Source organism: Euwallacea fornicatus, chromosome 16 (assembly GCF_040115645.1).
Source record: "Euwallacea fornicatus isolate EFF26 chromosome 16, ASM4011564v1, whole genome shotgun sequence".
NCBI classification, from domain to species: domain Eukaryota; kingdom Metazoa; phylum Arthropoda; class Insecta; order Coleoptera; family Curculionidae; genus Euwallacea; species Euwallacea fornicatus.
In genome coordinates, this window is record NC_089556.1 from 1,444,484 (window position 1) to 1,463,950 (window position 19,467).

The 19,467-nt window shown below is 38.8% G+C and overlaps 1 protein-coding gene and 1 long non-coding RNA gene across 3 annotated transcripts in view; one reads left to right on the top strand and one right to left on the bottom strand.

The window, feature by feature from the left end:
- The window catches only part of LOC136343965 (ras-related and estrogen-regulated growth inhibitor-like protein), a 25,164-nt gene extending 7,141 nt beyond the window's left edge, over window positions 1-18,023 (top strand). For both annotated transcript variants that reach the window (XM_066290988.1, XM_066290987.1), the window contains exons 2-5: window positions 427-505; window positions 2,746-2,802; window positions 12,754-13,010; window positions 16,616-18,023. In XM_066290988.1, coding sequence (XP_066147085.1) covers window positions 430-505; window positions 2,746-2,802; window positions 12,754-13,010; window positions 16,616-16,927 — 702 coding nt within the window. In that variant the 5' untranslated portion in view covers window positions 427-429 and the 3' untranslated portion in view covers window positions 16,928-18,023. The remainder of the gene's footprint in view (window positions 1-426; window positions 506-2,745; window positions 2,803-12,753; window positions 13,011-16,615) is intronic.
- Window positions 9,748-10,635, bottom strand: LOC136343967 (uncharacterized). Its single transcript, XR_010732886.1, has 2 exons — window positions 10,069-10,635; window positions 9,748-9,998 (listed from the first exon to the last, which is right to left on the bottom strand). It is a non-coding gene; the product is annotated as an uncharacterized lncRNA (long non-coding RNA).
- Window positions 18,024-19,467: the final 1,444 nt, after the last annotated feature.

The following is a 19,467-nucleotide window of genomic DNA, read 5'->3' on the forward strand; positions in this document are numbered from 1 at the left end:
TGCCTGTAAAGTGCTTTGCTGATTATTGCATTAAATTGCTGGGAGATGCAGAAATTTAATTTCGAATTTATAGGTTTTTGATGTAGCGAGGAGGCTGCACGAGAGTGTCCCTACCTACACTAAAAAATCGCTCGTTGAACAGAAAAATGATGTTCGGAATTTAAGTATTAATAGATAATAACAGGCCATTAATAATGACTTCCCACATAATTCCCAATAAAAAAAGCCAGAAGAATGTGCCCGAAAGGATTAATTTCACGAGGTGATCCTTCATTTCGGGAAAATTTATGATTTCAAATAATCCAAGTTTTAATCCGCTCCGTGCCGTCATTGGCCAATTTATATTTTACGCGAATAAAACCGAGTTGTCGTGGACGGATCGTTTTCAGCACCTTTCACTGATCGAAAACTTTATTTCTTTTCCAGAAAATGAAAACCGAGGACAAGAACAACATCCCCAAAGTGCGCATCGCCGTAATAGGAAAGTCCAACGTAGGCAAATCAGGTAAGCACGGAGGCCCATCGGGAATTAGGAATATGCCGTTTTCCTGGCGCGAGTCCAACCCATACACATAATTTTCGAGATCTAAAAAAGGAAATAAAAAACGGACCAGGAAAGCATAAACACAGGCTACAATGCCCCTTTAGATTACTCTTTGGAAACTTATCAGAAATACTTTGTCTGGATTTAACGGCATGAGTGAAATGGTGCCAAATGTTCCGCTAAATGTCAAACGTCGATCCAGACATTGAATGTTCTGGATATCTTTATCTGATAGATGTGTCTACTAGACAATCGGCGCATTAATAAAACGAGGCTTAATGTGTTTGTTCTTTGGTGAATTGTAGATGTTTTTACTATTATTATTTTTGGCTCGGGTATTTTGTTTTTGGAGACAGGTAATGACTGACCTGTTTTTGTCACTGGTCCTATTTGTCAATGTGATTACGTAGGCTTAACATTTTTCTTCGTAATTTACCAATTTTCGTATTTTTAGCTGCTCAAACAAAAACTCCTTTCGCCGATCATCGTTCGGAACTAATACAAGCAATTATTGATTCTATTCCCTGATGAAGAGTGACGAAGTGTTTTCTCAGTTATTAGGTGATGGGTACGGTCTTAATATCAATGGTTTGCTTGACGGATTTAATTGATGCATACGGGAGGTTCGAGTTTGGGACAATAGCGCCATTGTGTCGTTGTCCCAACAATAGCCAAATGTGCTCAACATTCCGGAATGTTAAGTAAAGAGAGGCCTTTTCCGACATAATCAGCGTTGATTAGGGAGTTGCACTGGTCAAAATAATCTTAGAGACAGGCTTACTGTTGACTGCAATCTTTGTACAGGGTCAATCTTAGGCGGGGGCCTTCCTTTTAACTCGACGTAGACTTCAGAAAACTAAACATAATATTTACGTAAAACTTTGTCGCAACCTCGAAAACATGTAATCGCGTATAAAAAAAAAGTACGGAACTTTTTACATAAACAACTTTGCGACAGCTGGATTGGTAGCAATGGACCGATGAGGTGGCCCGCGAGATCACCAGACCCAAACCAATGTGATTTTCACCTTATCATACGGAAAGCTCGGCGTTTACGGCTGAAATTGACGCAACGACGAAGTTGGGGGCACGGACAGAAGACGTCCCTAAAATGATTCGGGCAAAAATCCCTTCTAACTGCACACGCACAGTCGTGATTGAGGCGAGCGACGGTTCATGTAAAAGACGCCTTTTGTAGCCAGGCCCGGATTGGTCAGCTGTTAAGGGTTTTTTCGGTGAACTACTCGAGATCGTCGATGCTGCCGCCTAACCCTTCCTGCATGCACCGAAGAGTTATTTATGCGGAGACGAAGGCCTCATGTTTTCTAAGAAACATTCAGTTAGACGTAAGTTCAGAGTCAACTTTTGCAGTTTGAGGAGAGGCCTCTAGTGGGCCAATTCTTCAGTGTCCCCGACCCAAAGGAGACGATAATCGTTAGGGAAAAAGTCACTTTGTATAACAATAAATGTGGCCAGACGCCGACAGGAAAATCAATTTCCACGATGACTTTCAGATTCGGCATTAATACGCGTCTTCCACAGTCAAAATAAACAAAAACCGAGAAATTGGACTTTCGCTTAATCATGCCAACGATCGGTCGTTTCGATCCAGATTACCATTCCGAATAATAAAAAACAACACGAAAGTCGCAATCGGCGAATCACTTAACAGTTAGTTTAGTACCATGTCGGGTGTTGTTCCATCGTTTTTCAAAGTCCGAGTTTTCGTGTCCGATGCCGGGCGACGACGATTGGAAAAGAGACACTTCGCGCGTCAGTAAGCCCAGCGAAAACCGGACGGGCAAAGTAATTCCCGCGATGATTTTCAAATTCGATATTAATGCGTTCCTCCCAGATTAAATGCAAACAAAAACCGAGAAATTGGGCTTTCGCTTAATCATACCTCGGGCCATTTTAATCCAGGTCCCCATTACACATAAAACAATAACAAAAAAAAATACACACACACACACACACACACACAATCGGCGACCCGTTTGCCAATTAATTCGCCTCAATACGATGCCAGACCCATCATTTTTCAAAAACTTTTTGGGTTGAGGCCGCGCCCAAAAGCTAATCTCAACCTCGCATTTATCGTCCAAAATTTACGATAGTTGAGCAATCTTAAAAGAAAAAAAAAAAAAAAAAAAAAAAAAAAAATGAGTTTGAATTTAATTCGATTTTTTGATTTGTTTCAGCTCTCACCGTGCGATACCTCACCAGGAGGTATATTGGAGAATACCGCAGCAACACAGGTAAATATCGAGCTGACGAGCCAAAGCGACTTTTCCAGTGGAAAGTCCCCTCCCGTCGCTCCTTTGCACAACAATCCCAAATTCGAAAAAGTTGATTTAAATTTAAAACGTTGAGCAACCATTCCTGACTTTGATGTCGAGAATAGGCACTTCGGCATTGTATCAAAGTGAATTTTCCGCAAGCTCGTTTACACTTTGGCCTCCAACGTGACACACGCACGTATTTCGTAACAAGATGTATGACCACTTCGGTTTTTATTATGTCACCAGAGACACCGGCTCATTTGCACCGTAAGCCTTCATATAATTGCAACGAAATTCGCATTTATAATATAAATTTCGAGCCAACAGCGTTTCGGCATGGATGTTTTATTTCCACGTTTTAGTGTCACTTATTAACGGTTCTTTAACTTATCCAGACTGTTCCTGGATTTGAGCGATTTTTGTTGGTGTTTTTCGTTAACGCTCTGTCGAGCGACGAAAATTGGCAAACGCACTCAGCAATACGCTCTTCAGGGGTGTTTTTGTCTTGTAATGTAACTACGCATTAACTACATTTACACAACGATACACTCCATTATGCTGCGTAGGTTGGTCGGAAGGTAAACAGTGGCGATACATGCGAGTTCCTCTACCTCAATATTTGCGATCCATTTGATTATCTTGTGACTTTGACGTCTTTTTTTCTATCACGAGGGATGACGGTGGTGTTCCAGTAATGTACAGTAGCGGCCATAAGTGTGGAAACTTTAAACATCCCCCCAAATCTACCGTCTACGGCGCATTTTTAGGGCTACTTGAACGGCGCCGCTGCTTAAGGATGTACACTCTTAAAATGTACAGGGCGTCCCATGTGCGTTGTAATCGTGGGATATCTCGGACATTGACAAAGGTAAAGAGATGCGGTTTTCGCGAACCTGTGTCGCTCTTTAGTGAAACTAATGATGACGTTAACAGGATTGCTCCAGCTATCTTGGTTTCCGCACCAAAGGGCGATTTTGAAAATATTGTATTTTGGGGCCCCCCTACAGTTCGAATGTGTGTCGAGTTACTGGAAACGTGTAAACGGTGTCGGATAGAGATTTGTACGAAGAATCCAGTGGCATACTCAGATTTTATTTATAATTCTTAGTTTTCGAGATATAGACCAACTTATGTTTTTTTTTTAACGGGACGCCCAGTATATTTTAACTTATTTTGATTCCCCTAATTTTCCCCGTTCCAAAGATACTAAACTCGATATGGTCACTTCAAATAACAATGTCAATAATAGAGTCTTTGAGAGTAAAAGGCACCACTTATCAGTCGACTCGGTTAGGAGGAGGACATGGGTTAACAACGCAAAATAAACGAAATTGTAACATTCTTTATAATAAACTAGGTCTACGTAATATAAATAAAATCAGAGATTTTGCCGAAAATGGCCACCGTTTGCTTTGAGACATTCTTGGATTGAATTCAGAACACGAATGTTCGTAGCTCTCTGGAACTCATTTGGATCAAGCAGATCAAATGCTTCTCAGGAAGACGCTGCTGTGCTGTGATTAATTTATAATTATATATTATTATAGCCTCCTCCTAACCGAATCAACTAATAAGTGGTGCCTTTTACTCTCAAAGATTCTAATATTTGCCAATATCTCAAAAACAACGGAGAACAATTATATCAATGTATAATACTTTTCGATAGAGAATTTATTGATCTTTCGGATGCAATCCAAACATATAGGGTGTTCTATTTAAGATTCTCATTTAATGCTCATATTTATATCCTTCTGATATCGCACCAATTTACCACTCCCTGTATGTAAATCAAAAAAATGTATAATATTAAAAGGTACAGATAACTAATAAGAGTCTGCAGCTCAAATTTCAACTCTCCAGCTGTGATAGCTGAAAAGATATGCGCTTTTCAATTTAGAGCTGTTTGCTGCCAAATCAGTCAAAAAAAATAATTTATTTCGAAAACGGTTCATCACAGCTATGGCACATGATCGATAAACTGGTGTTTAAACCTTCCGGGAAATTCGAAAATGTAATTAAAATACAGGGTGTGCCATTTAAAGTAATAAAGTTGTTGTCGGTTACACATAGATCTGTCAACGTCGCAACGATACCAATATTTTAACTCGACAGATCAAACTCCATTACATCAACATCCAAAATTTCAGATCTCTAGCTGTATTAGAACCCCGTAAACTTTTAATAAGACACTCACCGTGGACGACCCTGTATATATAACTTTTTTTTTTCTACGAATTTGTCTTCCGAGGTGCTGCCAAAGACGTTCGCACGGGTTAAGATCAGGGCTCTGGGACGGCCGCTTCATTTGAAACAAATTTTTAACAAGCTTTGATTCGTGCTTTGGATCATTGTCCTGGTGAAGACTCCGGGTCAGAGGCATTTCCCATTGCGCAAACGGAAGCATATGATTTCCTAAGATGTCTTTGTGCATGAATCGGACCATGGTCCTTTCTATTTTAATTGTTGGCCCAACCCCAGATGCTGAAAAACACCCCCAAACCGTGGCGCTTTCACCGCCGTGTTTTGCAGTGGACAATTGATACTTGGGATTGAATCTTGCATTCTTGGGACGTCTTACGTATCGAATACCATCACTGCCGACTAAGTGAAGCTTACTCTCGTCTCTCCACAAGATGGTATTCCACCTTTTTTGCAACCAGTTGGTATGCTACGAAACGAATTCCGTTATTTATTTATTTTTTTTTTTTTAATTAGTGGTTTCTCGATGGCAACCCTACCGAATAAACCTTCAACTACCAAGGTTCTCCGCACCTTTCGATTCGAAACCGCAATATTATGTTCTTCACCAAGGTGTCTCGAGATATCCATCGAAGTCGATAGTGGATTTTTTTCCGACATCTTTCTTATTAATTTCTCAGTACTTTTTAGGTACTTTTTAGGTTTACCTGGCCTTGGAGAATTGTCTACCGTACCACGTTCACGAAAACGTTTTAACATTTTTGATATTGTTCCTTTGGGGACATTTGAAGCCCTAGAAATATCACACTGCTTGTGTCCGTTCCTAGAGAACTCAACAACGCGTTGTTTTAATTCTCGAGACAAATGACTTTTTGGCACTGTTACTGCAATTTAACTCTATTGTTTAACATACGAATTCTAGAAATTTAATGATATTTGCTTCTTTATCGAGAAATACAAAAAAATTCCATGCTTTTGTCCACAGTAAATTTTTGCTTCTATCCTTGTTCGAAATCAAATTCCAGTAAATACCAATATACCAAGGAAGGCGGTAAAGAATTAAAAGTAGAATCTGCTATATATTTCAAATTCCAAGTACCCGTTCATTAAAAAAAAGCGATATTTAAAAAGTTCTCATACTTATGGCTGCTACTGTAGATATCACTCAACGGGTTTTACCTGTAGTTTCCACAAGAAAACCCTTTTCCAGAATAAAATCGAAACATCAATATAAACCAGTCAAAAGGAACTAAGGACCGATTCTATAAACACCCATAAAGTTAATTCTTTATATTTTTTTAATTTATCAAATTTTGGGTTCCTTAGAGAATAATCAGGCTCAAACTTAACACTTAGTTTTCAAAAATTCGGCAGAAAGTGATAAAGATATTAAAGAATTACTGCAAATATTTAATTTTTTTTTAACAGACTTCAGTGTCGTAATAACTTAACAAACGCAATAAATAAATAAAATTAATAATGGGTGTGTCCGCTTCGGGCTAGTGGGACGTCCTGACTCCGTCTGGGCATGGAGTTGATTAAGTTTGAGTTTGGAATGTCGTTCCATTCTCCTGAAGCATTTCTGCCAGGTCATCTAAATTCTCGGCATTTGGACGCTCTCGCAACCTTCTCTGAAGAACGTCCCGAAGTTGTCTTGTGCACTTTCACTCCCTCCAGGTTTACAGGTTGCGGTCAACATGTCCGAGTTTATAAACAACGTTGACAGGAATATTTCTACATTGCAATGTTCCGTCGCGAGTTTTGCATTTCTCTAAATTGCTGTGCGTTCAACAGAGAATAGAGAACCATTAGATTAGTTAAACATAGAACAGAAAAAGACTAAAAATATTTATCGCGTCAAGAGGGTTCATCCTGTTTCTGGAAATTACCAGAAGGATTTGAATAGCGACGACCTCCTCATAAGTTGAAATTATGACGACATGCAGAGCGAAATCATAAGGGTGGCATCGGGAATCATCCGATGGAGCATGTAAACCTGAACAGCTATTCCACTCGAGGACCAAAAAAATGAAAATCCCGAAATACCCTGGTAAATTGCAATGAAAGTATATTTAAGGACTGTCGGAGATGTTTTAGAAAATTGTTCAAACCTGTCGAATCGGCCTAATCTTGACGTCACTAACCTTAACCCTAAGGAACTTTATCGAAGGTTACCTCCAAGGTTCTGATCTAAACTCGCGCTTTCGACCTCTTTTTCGATACAGCGAGCTTTTGGATAAATCCTCCGCAATTAAATCAGCTCGGATTTAATAATGTGTTTTTTCTTCAAGTGCTAATGGAACTATTAGAGCCGAGTGCAAAGTTTGGCATGAAAACTGAAAGGATGTGTCGTCACACGAAAAAATATGCATTATTTGCCTCAAATTAACTCATCAGTAAGCAAATTCGAGATATTCGCATCAATATTTATTCAAAGGCCCTGAAGGACGCGATTTGCAGGAAATCCCCGGAATTGCGGTGCGTGGGCGGGAACGAATTAGAGCATTTTGATGTGACACCAAAATGAGCCATATTTTGTTGAAACAAATAGGACGAAACTGACGTAAAAAACCTGCTGAAAAAATCTATTCCAGTTTTTAGGGGGAAAATTAAGGTCAAAGTATGTTTCACATTGTGAAGGTGGTACTTAGCGCTAGTTAATGAAGAAACCGATACATTTGTGCGTTAATCAGCGATTATTTTTAGTCGGGTTGAGGAGCTGCGGACAGGATGTCCACCCAATGAAAAATGACCTCAACGGAATCTTGAGGATTAGTCAGATTAAATTATTTTCAAAACAGACGGACTCCTTGGCTTTAAAAAGTTTCGCAACTCCGAGAGTGTTTGTAAATATTGATCCTTAAACGATCTTGCGTCCAAGCTTTAAGGCGCCCATCTGTGCTATTGGGGCTTGAGCATTTGCAAAAAGAAAAAAAAAACAAACAAGCAGGAAATTTTTTTTAAAGTCAAATGTTACGTGTACTATATATACCCATAGAGCTTGGAAGTGCGCAGGTGAAAGTTAATCTACCGTGGGATGGTTCAAAATTGCCAAAAAATATTTTTAACGCTTTCGAGAGCGGATCGTAATTTATACTTAAAACTTTTTCAATGATAAGCCGTGTAAAACTTCAGCTTTATTGATTGTGCTCCAGTAAAAGTATCGCTGGTACGTAGTCAGGAAACTATTTCCATGTCTCATCTTGTAAACAACTTCAATCTGGACACGAAGTTTAGAGCCAAATCCAGTATCTTGAAGAATTTAAATACATAATGCGTATCATCTATTCAATGAAAAATCGTTTTCATGTAACCATTCACACACGTATTTTAAAAATAACGAGCGTGACGCTTATATGCGTCAATTCGAAGGCGATTTTTGTTAGATTCCAACAGTGTTTTGTACCATTTGAACAATGCCATGGACTTGTGGTGTTTGAACTCATGTTTGGTTTATTTTCGCATTTCCGTGGCTATTATTTGAATCCGCATTCCTGTGGGGTACTGATCGCTTAATTAAATAATCTTTTTGCCACGACCGCGTACAATGCATAAAACCCTCCGATTAAAGCCTCGAAGGCTTAGAATCTTACGGATATCAGCAAACTAAACGGGATTTTGGGTACATACCCCGTGGCAAATGCGCAAAGATGACCATTCGAAAGGGAAGTGCGATTAAAACGCTTGTTGGATCACTCGGCAATCCGTGGTTCAGATTTAAAAAGAGTCTCCAGACGAGTGGAATTTAATTCGAATCAAATAATCCTGGGTTTCTCGAAGTTCTTGCCCTACGTGACAACGCTGCACGTCAAGGTTTGACCTGTATTCCTGTGAAAATTAAACTTCAATCGTTAGAAAAAATCGCTAATCGAGCCGGTGCCGTTTCCTCGATGTTCCAAGAGAATCGAATTCCTTGATGCTCCTGGGATGGATCTCGGAATTTACAGAAATCGCGTTTGAATTTTTCGTTTGGCTCTTGTGCCTTTTTAGACATTTGTCCCGAACCTGAACCTAAGCAAGTAATTTAAACTGACCTCCACTCGCCCCTAAGCTGAGACTCGGCTTCAACATAAGAAATTCGGACAAAACTGTAATATGACATAAAACCTGGATATGCCAGGAAAAAATTCGCACCCGTTTATTTTATATTTGATATAAACAGCAATAATTTAACTCACTTTTAAACAGCAATAAAATTTGGTTGGGATTCTCTTCCGCGTGTTTTGCAATCAAATTTTTCGATCTCAAATTCGGACCGTCCAATGTAAACAACATTTAATTTAAATTTTGTTGCTCTTCTAAACCTAAACAATGCAACTTATTAATTTGTCTCGTCTATTCAATTATGAGACCCATAGATGAGTCTATTTTTAATCATATGTACCTACCTATATTCAGCTGAAACTCGAACTGAGTTATTTTCTAAACAACCATTGTTGCAGGCGAGTCAAAACAAACTCTCGAAGGCCTTGGGAATCCTGAAAAACTCATTCAGTTTTAAAGGCACACAAGCCGTAAAATAGTTAGTTTACAAACTGGGTGCGTCTATTTAAAAAAAAACTCACTAGGTCAGATCGTATTTATGTGGCTAATGGCGAACAAACAATTATCACGAGACTCTTTATGGTTGCTTTACAATTCCAGAAACTTGATTGAAAATACGTAACTTACTAAGAAACTGTCAAAACTGAAGACGCGTATTGGGTTCCTAAAGATGCTATGTCCAGTCAAAAATGAGTTTAATTTAGAAATTTCACGTTTATTTCTTAATCGGCTTAATGCGCAATTATCGCGATTTTTCCTGGTCTAATCGAGGTTTGAAGTCGATTTCCCCAGCACTCCTCAAATGATAATTGTGCATGTTCCTGCTAAAATGGCGAATGCGCTCAACCGCAGAGAGCGTACTTCGGTGCATGCGCGCGGTCTCGTCAGGCCCGGGAAGATTGAAAATCAACTACCGATCACCTTGCCACCTGCAACAAATTCCTCTAAAAAAATCCGCTCTTCGACAGCCTTTTGCTATGGAGGTTTACCGCGGATTACCTCAATCATCTGCCCTCCCTGTCTAATCTTCGCTCTCGTCCGAGTTCCCACTTTAACCACGGGTTTACTGGGAATTCGCACGAGTGTTCGCCGAATTGTTCATTCTGAAATTTCCGCGAACCCGCCAGGCAGGTATACAAAAGAAGGCAAAGCCCCCGAATTAAATTGAAACGAAGGGCCGATAAAATGGCGATTGATCGGGCTTAATCACTGTATTTATTCGACGCGTGAAATGCACAAATGTAGGAATGGGATTTTGAGCAAAACGAACATCTTGCCCGTCAAAACATTCGCTAATAGAGGAGAATTTGAAAATAAACACTGTTGCACTTAAAAGCACTAATAAATGCATCCATCCCGCAGATTTATCGGGCACAGTTTGACAAAGAAATATTAATGCCCCACATTTTATTTATAGCTCCAAAATAAGATGCAGGCAAAACTAACTGGCGCTAAATATCTGACCCAGTTGCTTTGTGCTATCGTGGAATTTCTCTTTTACCTGGTCATCAGCGTACCTGGCCTGTGTAATTTACCTCGGCCGGGATTCTTTGGGGTAATATATAATTGCTTGTGTAACACCGAATGATATAAATTCAGGCACATAAATCGATTGTTTATAATCAAGGTTGATTTAGTGCACTAGCACTGAGTTGCCAAATTTTATTGGGCCTTTAGTGAACAAAACGAGGACCTGATGTATTTCGTAAATATTGATACCTTCGTTTGATATGGTGTATTATGTGGGTCAATAGGTATCCGCATTGCTCACTGATTTGCCAATTTGTTAAAGGAGAGGGGTATTAACACCTCCGTGGAATTCCACAAACGGAACGTTCGTAGACGCATCGTTAAGGGTGTTTGGAAATTCACCGAAACGAGACGATTTCATTCAGTTGAAGGGTCGACATCGCGCTGGGGCCTTGACAATGCGAAAATAACTTAGAGCATCCCGCGCGCCACTGCTGCTCCTCAACTCCTCAAATCTGTAGATACTGAGGCGCAACGAGCAGACCCGGTAGAAACTGTCCCAATGGAATATGCGAATGCTCGATATCAGGCGAACGTGTCCGTCCAAATTACTTCAGATCCTCTGATGGTCGTTTCCGGGTGGTCACTCTCTGTCACTCGAAATTTCGCGAAGGCCCCGGCTCGGTCCGGGTTCTTCGAAATCCCCGATCACTCGGCCGAGTTCTTCAAACCCTCACAGGCAGATCGGTCCGATGCTGGAGTAAATGCTTCACTCGTGAAGCAGCCGATCGAGTCGAACCTAAGTTTGATGAGAATCTGCGTGATTTTGCTGCTCAAAAAGGTCAAGAAGGACACGTCTGTTGCTTATTATTCGCTCCTGTTGGTTATAGTTCGGTACCTCCTCCGGTGGGTGTTAAATGTAAAAATCGATACCGTGGTTCTGGGACATCGATTCAGATATGCCATTGGTCCAGGGGGCTGCTGAAGGCGCCGGGAGAATTAACGCATGACGAGAACCATGGCCCTTTTTTTAAGTGAAAGCGAAAGGAATGTATTTCCAGTTTGTTTAAGTAAATCTCTAAGCATTCCGGCTCCAAGAAATAGATCACCATTCGGTAAAATCAATACAGTAGCGGGAATCGTCGTAAATCTTCCGTTCGAATTTCCCGAAAAATGTTTTTCCCATTGTTTAAGGAAAATCAGCGGATTGTTTTGTGTATTTTCTTTCCAGATCTATTGCACATTGTTTATCGAATTACACGGAGAATGTCCCTGGAACCCGTGGGGAATGAGGAAAATATCGTTTGGCAGTCAGCAATTCGCTGAACTGGTGGGACTTTCTTCGCACAACGCAACGAACGAAATCCTAAATCTACGTCATCTCGCGCGTTCGCCGCAAAATGGCGGCCGAGGTCGCCAAGGGATTCGAACTGAATTTAAAGCCGTTGAAACGTCTTCGAAATCTTAATTTGTTTAAAGAAATGGCGCCAAAGCGAATTTAATCGGAACTTCGATACCATCAAGGATTGCGACACTCCAGATTATCCTTGAGGTTCCCTGTTTTGCAACCACGACTTTAAGTGACAAAGTAAAATTGCTGTTGCAATAAATTTCCTGAGGATTTTCGAAAAAAAAAATGGATACCAAGTAACAAACGATGCGTGGTCATTTCTCGTTAAATCGTAAAGTAATGAGGTACGCCTGTCTACCGTTTCCTTGAAAACGTTTTTAAAATGGTTAGGTATGTGCAAATTGGCGAAAAATGCCAGCGTTTGTTTGCTCATGTACGCTCACTATTGAGTCATCCAGAAATTAGTAATTTCTTGCCTTTTTTACTCTTGCAGAAATCGCTCATTACCCAATATTGTAGTGTCGATATTTATATCCAAAGCTCCGCTGTGCCAAACATGTGCCAGCTCCCATCTCCAAAACCCGAATCCTAACATCATTACATGCATTCCTAAAATTACTTACGCACAATTGAAGTCACTTAAATTAAGTTTACATTTCTTCATATTTTATGAAGTTCAAAGAATGTTTCGAGTGTTTACATTAAAGTGGGTCAGCCGGTCAAGAACAATTTTTTAAGCCAAATTTGTTTAAACTTCACTCAAATAAGTTTTGACACAGAAATAGATCTTCGAATCGATGCATCATAATGACGAAATTCACTTGCAATAAACCTAATAATATGCCTTGGTTTTGCTATTGCAGATCTTCTATACAGACAGACTCTGACGATAAACAACACGTCCCTGGAAGTAGAAATCGTCGACGTTTGCAGTTGCGACCTGGAAGCTTTCCCTGAAGAGGCCATCTACTGGGCCGATGCCGCTGTCGTCGTCTACGATGTCACCTGCAGAACGTCCTTTTCGCAAGCTTCAGAAATGCTTCAGAAGGTCTTGCAGTTGAGGCCTCAGATTCCGACGGTACTGCTGGGAAATAAGGCTGATCTCGAGCATCTCAGAAAGGTAGGTTTTCCTCCGTTTGCTCTACTTCTCTTCAGATTTAATACGAAAATTCGCAAAATATTTGCGTGATTTTTTTCTGAAAAATTCTCCACCTACACTTTTCTTGTCTGAATTCACACTCTTGCTGCCTTAAAAATCTGTTGGGAGTTGGAGGCAGCATCTCCTCAAAATGGCCCTTTTTCACAGATAATCAATTTTGATATCTCAAAAGATCACTTTTTTTCGAGATATGTGGAAAACGTTTCTTCTTCCTTTCCGAATTCAAGATTTACGTAAATTGGTGTTTCTCTATATTCGGTTGACATTTTGAGATTCTAAATGGAGGGAATGCTTCTCCCCTCAACGAAGACTTGTTCGGACTTCTCACACCTCATTTTAGGTCTTTGTGTGTGAAATATGTGAAAAAATCATTCTCTCTTAACAGTTCAGAATTTATGCATTTTTAATTTTCTCTCTATTCTCTTCGAAGTTTTGATGCACGAAATTGGGCAAGTATTTCACCTTCCGAAGGTGATTAATTTAGGTTTCTCATTACTGGAACAAACATGCGCCAAACTTAAAATAAAAATCGAGGGAAAAGGCTCCTTTCTTCTCTCTAAAAAGCCTGGAAATTTTGGAAGGCAGAGTCTACCTCATCACCAGTTTTTCCAGTGTATGTTCGCCATTAAAAAGGTGCAAAATTTATGGCAATTTAGCACTGACCCACGACATTGTATCCACTTGTGGCCACTTTTAACCAAATTTCAAGGCATAAACTGAAGTGCATGCGAATAAACAAATTTGATATTTCTTGTTGCCTTAACTATTAATTGAGGCAATTTCATTCTTAAGTCCAAACATCCTCTCTGTCCCAGTTTTTGATTTAGGACGCCTCCATTGTGGCTTTTCCTTTTCATTGAGCTGCGTTCAATGTTCCTTTAATTATTAATGGGTAAACAAGATTATCGTAATAAGAAACATACATTAATATTGGCAAGCAATCTTAGAATTTCAAGGGGATTATATGCATGAATGAGGAAGGAGTTAATGGCGATTTATGACTGTCCTTAAAAGTTTTAAATAAATTTGACCAGAACTTTGGGTTCCCGGAACCTGGATCCCGCCGGGATTCCCCTGCAAGTCTCCCACATTTTTTGACGTTAATAAATATCTAGCTTCCTTTCAAATTGAATAAAATTCCTTCCAGGGATATTGATCTAAACTCATAAAAGAGCCATTGACTTGAGTGTTGAACTCAAGCTTTATCGCTCGTGTCCTTTCAAACTAAAAATCAAATTTCAATCGCTGCGATGAAAAGCTTTTTTCTAAAAGCAAAAGCTCTTAAGCCTGATGGGTGCTTATATTGATTTTATTAGATGTAGGATCGGATGTAAGGCGAATTAGAAAATAAAGATATTCGAGATTTGAAGGTTGCACTTAAGGACGAGTGTAAATCCGGCATATTTCTGTATGTAGTTGCCTTGGAATCTTCAAATCGTTTGCCAATATTGAAACATGCTTTCGCGACAATAGAACGAGCTTGCTCGCTCATTATAAGTGATTGAAAACCCCGATTTAAATTAGCAAAAGCTGCAAGTATAAAAGTGGCGAATGGCATCATCCTGTAGAGGACACAGTCGTTTGGAATTATCAAACCCGAGGAGCCGTTAACGAATTTCATGTAGACCTCGGCAAATGAGTTCAACTCATAAAGGTCATTAAAAGTTTCGGGCTACTTTTCTGTGACAGACCAAGAAATGAGGTTTATGGAACCGATAATTGCTCCATTAAAGGATGAAAGATTGGCAAGGTTGCGACAAATTGCGTGTGCGCATTTCTCGAAGAAAAAGATAATTGGACCATCGTGCCTTAAAATGTTAATAAACACCGCAAACCTTGAGTCGATTTCTTCAATATTATTCAACGGAATCCTAACAAAAAAGCTGCTTCTTTTTTGAATGTAGAACTACGGAGTAAATATTTGAAATACCTCATGGTTTACGACTTTTAAATCCTCGCACCTGCTTCTAAGAGCCAAACTCAGTACAGAAAAACTCATTTCAGTTGTTAAGATTTCAGCAATCCATAAACTTTGCTGCTTCCAAACATTCAGAGTCCAAATCTGGAAGAGCCTTTATAAACAGATTTCACAAAAACAACTTTCGTTATTTTTCCCACGAAAATATATGAACACCAGAAGAGTGTACGAGTAACTCTCCTAATTTAGATATGACCGTGCCCATTTTTCACGCGTTCAAACCTGTGGTAAAGCATGTTTTCCAGGAAATCTCCCGTGTTACGAGCTTAATGAAACAGCACCGATGGAAAGTTCCGAACTTTCACTGCGCTTCAGCTCATGGAGGTGCCGTTTGAATCTAGGAATTTTCTGGAAGTTAACCCTCTTTTCATAAAATAATCACCGTTAAACCACATGTGACTGACCCTAAATGGGGGTATACATATATCCCGGACCATTTAATATCTGCCAGGAAAAAAATTTCCAGAAATGGTTAGGGAGAGCCATAAACTAGAATGGGATTGATGACCACACACACAGACACAAACTGGAGCTTTAACTTGATGGAAATCCAGACGTGAAAAATGATTTTCTCCCACTTTAAGGCCGTCCAGGCATATGCTGAAAAAAAGACGTAATTTGTAACGCGATTTGCCTTCGACATTGTGATTTGTGTGCACGAGCATAGAGCTCTTTATCTTGCAACACATGAAAATTACCAGAGAAAGGCTTCTAGGAAAGCAAATTAGGAAAAATGGGGTCGTTGTTCCTCGGATCAATTTTACGTGTGTTTAGCAAATTTATAGGCACGCTAGAGCCATTCTATGGCGTCTGGAATCCCAAATAGAGAAAATGAGGGAGCGAAAATAGATTTGATATCTAGATAGGAAGCCTGGTACGAGATCGAAGTCGGTTTTGAAACATTAGCGAAACTGACTGTGTAACATAACGCAGAAAGTGAACTGTTCCTGCTTGAGTGCTTCGTCTTAATTATGAAATGTTTCGACTTCAGGGTAGATCAGAATACTTTTGTTAGCCACTGGGGGGCACGCACATATAAATACATTTCTCAAAAATTTTCTTAATAGGACTGACCTTCAGCGAAATAAACGTATTCAGTACACTCACAAGACACAGCTAATTTAGGCAATACACCGTACACCCGGACCCCAATAGCCCTTGACTAGGTTTGCCTCCAAACTGTTGTGATCGGATCTGATGAATTTTATGTCTGTTTTCAAATGTTTGATGGTTATTTACTATATAAATCGATATTTCAAGTTGATACCTACATGTTGTCCGAAGACGAAACAAACTAATAAGCGCAATGTCACTTTGATAAATTCTGGCTCCTCCAGCCAAAAATCCCTTTTGCCAGATAAATTCTGGTTACTTTGCCAAATAAAAATATACATCAGAACGGACTGTCTTATGAGGTAACCCAATATTTATGAGAAAATTATTATAAAATACCCAATTCCAGCGAGTTCAATATAAATATATTTAGAACGCTCTGCTGGGAACTTCAAACATTAAGCGATTATTGACTATTACATACCATATTCTCCAGGAAAATGCAATATTCTAATAGTATTTTCCATTGTTGCAGGTCGAGGAAACCGAAGGCCGTACCGTGGGAATCCAGAACAATTGCACTTTCTACGAAGTGTCCGTAGCAGACAACTCCCAGGAAATTTACCAAGCTTTTGATATGGTCCTAAATGAGTGCAGACAAAGCACCCAAAAAACCAGAAAGTTCTCTGTGTCCAAAATGATCGGTTCTCTCATAGGCAACGTGAATCCCAAGCCTCATTCCGACACCAAGCAGGGGGGTACCGTGGTGGTTTGCCATAAATCCGATCTGTATAAATCCAGGGTCCTAAGGAGGCGACAGAATTTCACCGCGACTGCGTCCCTATGACTAGAAGAAGAGAATGAGAGTTAAATTGAATTTTTAATCTTACTATTATTATACTGAAATCAGTATGGAAGTTGATTGTTGTTGATCAACTAATGCCCTCAGTTTTATGAGGTAGCTGATAAGTTGTGATTCAGAGAAATTTAGAGGTTCCTTGGTATGATGTGCGGAACGTAACATATCATCATAGAGATATTACAGGGGACGATAGCGCGCAGAAGAATAATTTTAAAATGCTAATAGACCCTAGGTCAAAAAAGCACCATTTTCGATATACAGGGTGGCGTTTGCAGCATTTTCCTATCTTTCGTCGTTTTCATAGAATTTGCAAAAATGTCGATCGATGGAGGGTATGAATGTTAAGGGAGTTAAGAAAAAAATTATCCGGTTTTGTTGTCAAATATCTGAAGCAATTCATCACAATTAATCAATTTTTTTAAAATAAAATTAAATCCAAACGAAAACGAAATCTCAAAAACTGTTGAAAATGACCTTTAAAAAATGGGAAACTTTGACACCGTGTATGTCGAGAATGGTGCGTTTTTTACCAAGGGCCTCATAGCATTTTTTTCTTATTTTGCAGAGTACTATCGCTCCCCGAATTATCTCTAAGACAATATGTTACGGCCTATATACCGAGTCTCTAGGTTTGCAACTCCAAAAACCATGTTATTTGCTCCTTAAATTTGCCTATTCATGGCTGGTTTTGGGCAATTGTTGATCATCTTGTAGGTTTCTAGTTTTTTTACCACAACCTTTTTTAAAAAATAATTGTGTATATGAAAGTAAATAGACTCCGCGCACCTTAAAGCGTTTGAAAATGGTGTTGGGATTTGTGTATGTAAGTATGCTATAAATGTCGATCCTTGCAATACATATAATAATATTGTAAGAATAGTTTTTGTGCAGAAAAGTGAAGGAATTGAGTTAGTTAAAGTAAATTCCCATAATTTCATCTATTGTTTTATTAATTTATTTGTTTTGTTTCCATTTTAATGTATACTTCATAGTGAATAATGATGTGTGCACCACACGGCTGTGATAGTTTTATTTTGACATATAATTTTATTAATTAATAAATTGTAAGTTTATTACAAAATTATTTCTTTTATTTCATCTCGCTCATCTGTCGAGACCACAGATAAGACCGAATTGCCCTATTTCTTAAAACAATTATTACAAACGTTCGTAATACGTTACAAGACTGGTCCATTTACGTCAGCATGTTCTCCAGAAAAGGATCGCCTCGTCTAAAACATAAGGACGTAATATCGATAAGTTATGTTGTGATATTTACGTGGACAGTGGGAGCCCATTTTAATGGATATAGTGCTTTTCAATAATTCCAATCGTGACGCTAACATTTCCATTACCCGTATATCTTCATACAGGCGTAATAAGGGCTAAAGACGATCTTAATCGCAAACAGTATCGGCTCTGAACCTTAACTCGAATTTCTTCCTTTGACCTCAAAACCTAAATAGTCTTTCTACTATAATACGTTTTTCATACTTTACTGTTAAGCCTTACTGAAAGGATACCCCATAATTTCGACTTAAAATTTTATATCTGGGTTCGTGCTAATAAGCAGCAGAAAACAGAATTTCGGTCTCGGTGGGCAGTAATTAACTGGCAAAAGATAAACAGTATAATTAATTGAAATGACCCAGACTTAACAAGAAGTTCTTTGGAAATTTATGTTCAGTAAATTTGGAGCTGTTAAAGGACAAATTTGAAATTGCATTAATTGACCTAAATATGTCAATGGTTTAAACAAACGTTCCGGTGTAATTAACCCGCCTCTGAAAGGGTTGTTTTTAAATTTATCAAACTTCGTCGTTTATTTACTTAGGACGTAAACATTGAAATAAATCGAAAGATAAAACATTCATATCATTCTTTTTATAAACAGTTAATGTGGGAATCTTCCAACAGGAAAAAGCATTCAGGTGGAGGTTTTATGTACTATGTAGATATTCAAATTCAAATAAATTCTTAATGGATTATGTGACGACATGCACGAAGGATTAGAGGATTACCTTATTACCAAGCAGTTCTTGATCATCACACGTACTAAACATAACTAATGGGTGTTCATGTAATAAATATATAATATTAACGTTTTATGAGGCGAATGCAACTTCTTGACCAACACATCACACACTTTTTTTCAATATATTTCCGATAAAATTCTTATAATTTAAGTTTTAGGTCAAAATTAAAATACCCCGTAATATCTCGATTATCTGTTAAAAGAAATTTACGTTTATTACTCAACATTTCGTCACTATTGCTTCTAAAGGAAAAAATATATGTATATTACTTGATAGATTTTATCAGGATTATTCATGCACCTGTTTCATTCTACCAGGATATATACTGAACGAGTTTCAACATCATTAATTGATAATTCTTCGATATTTCTGTGCTCAAAACTTAAAACGTAATTCTTTAACTCCTCTCAACGCCCTCAAAACCACACGAAATCAGTCTTGAGAAAATACTTGTTAATAACGCATTCAGGCAGATGGTGCTGATGACCG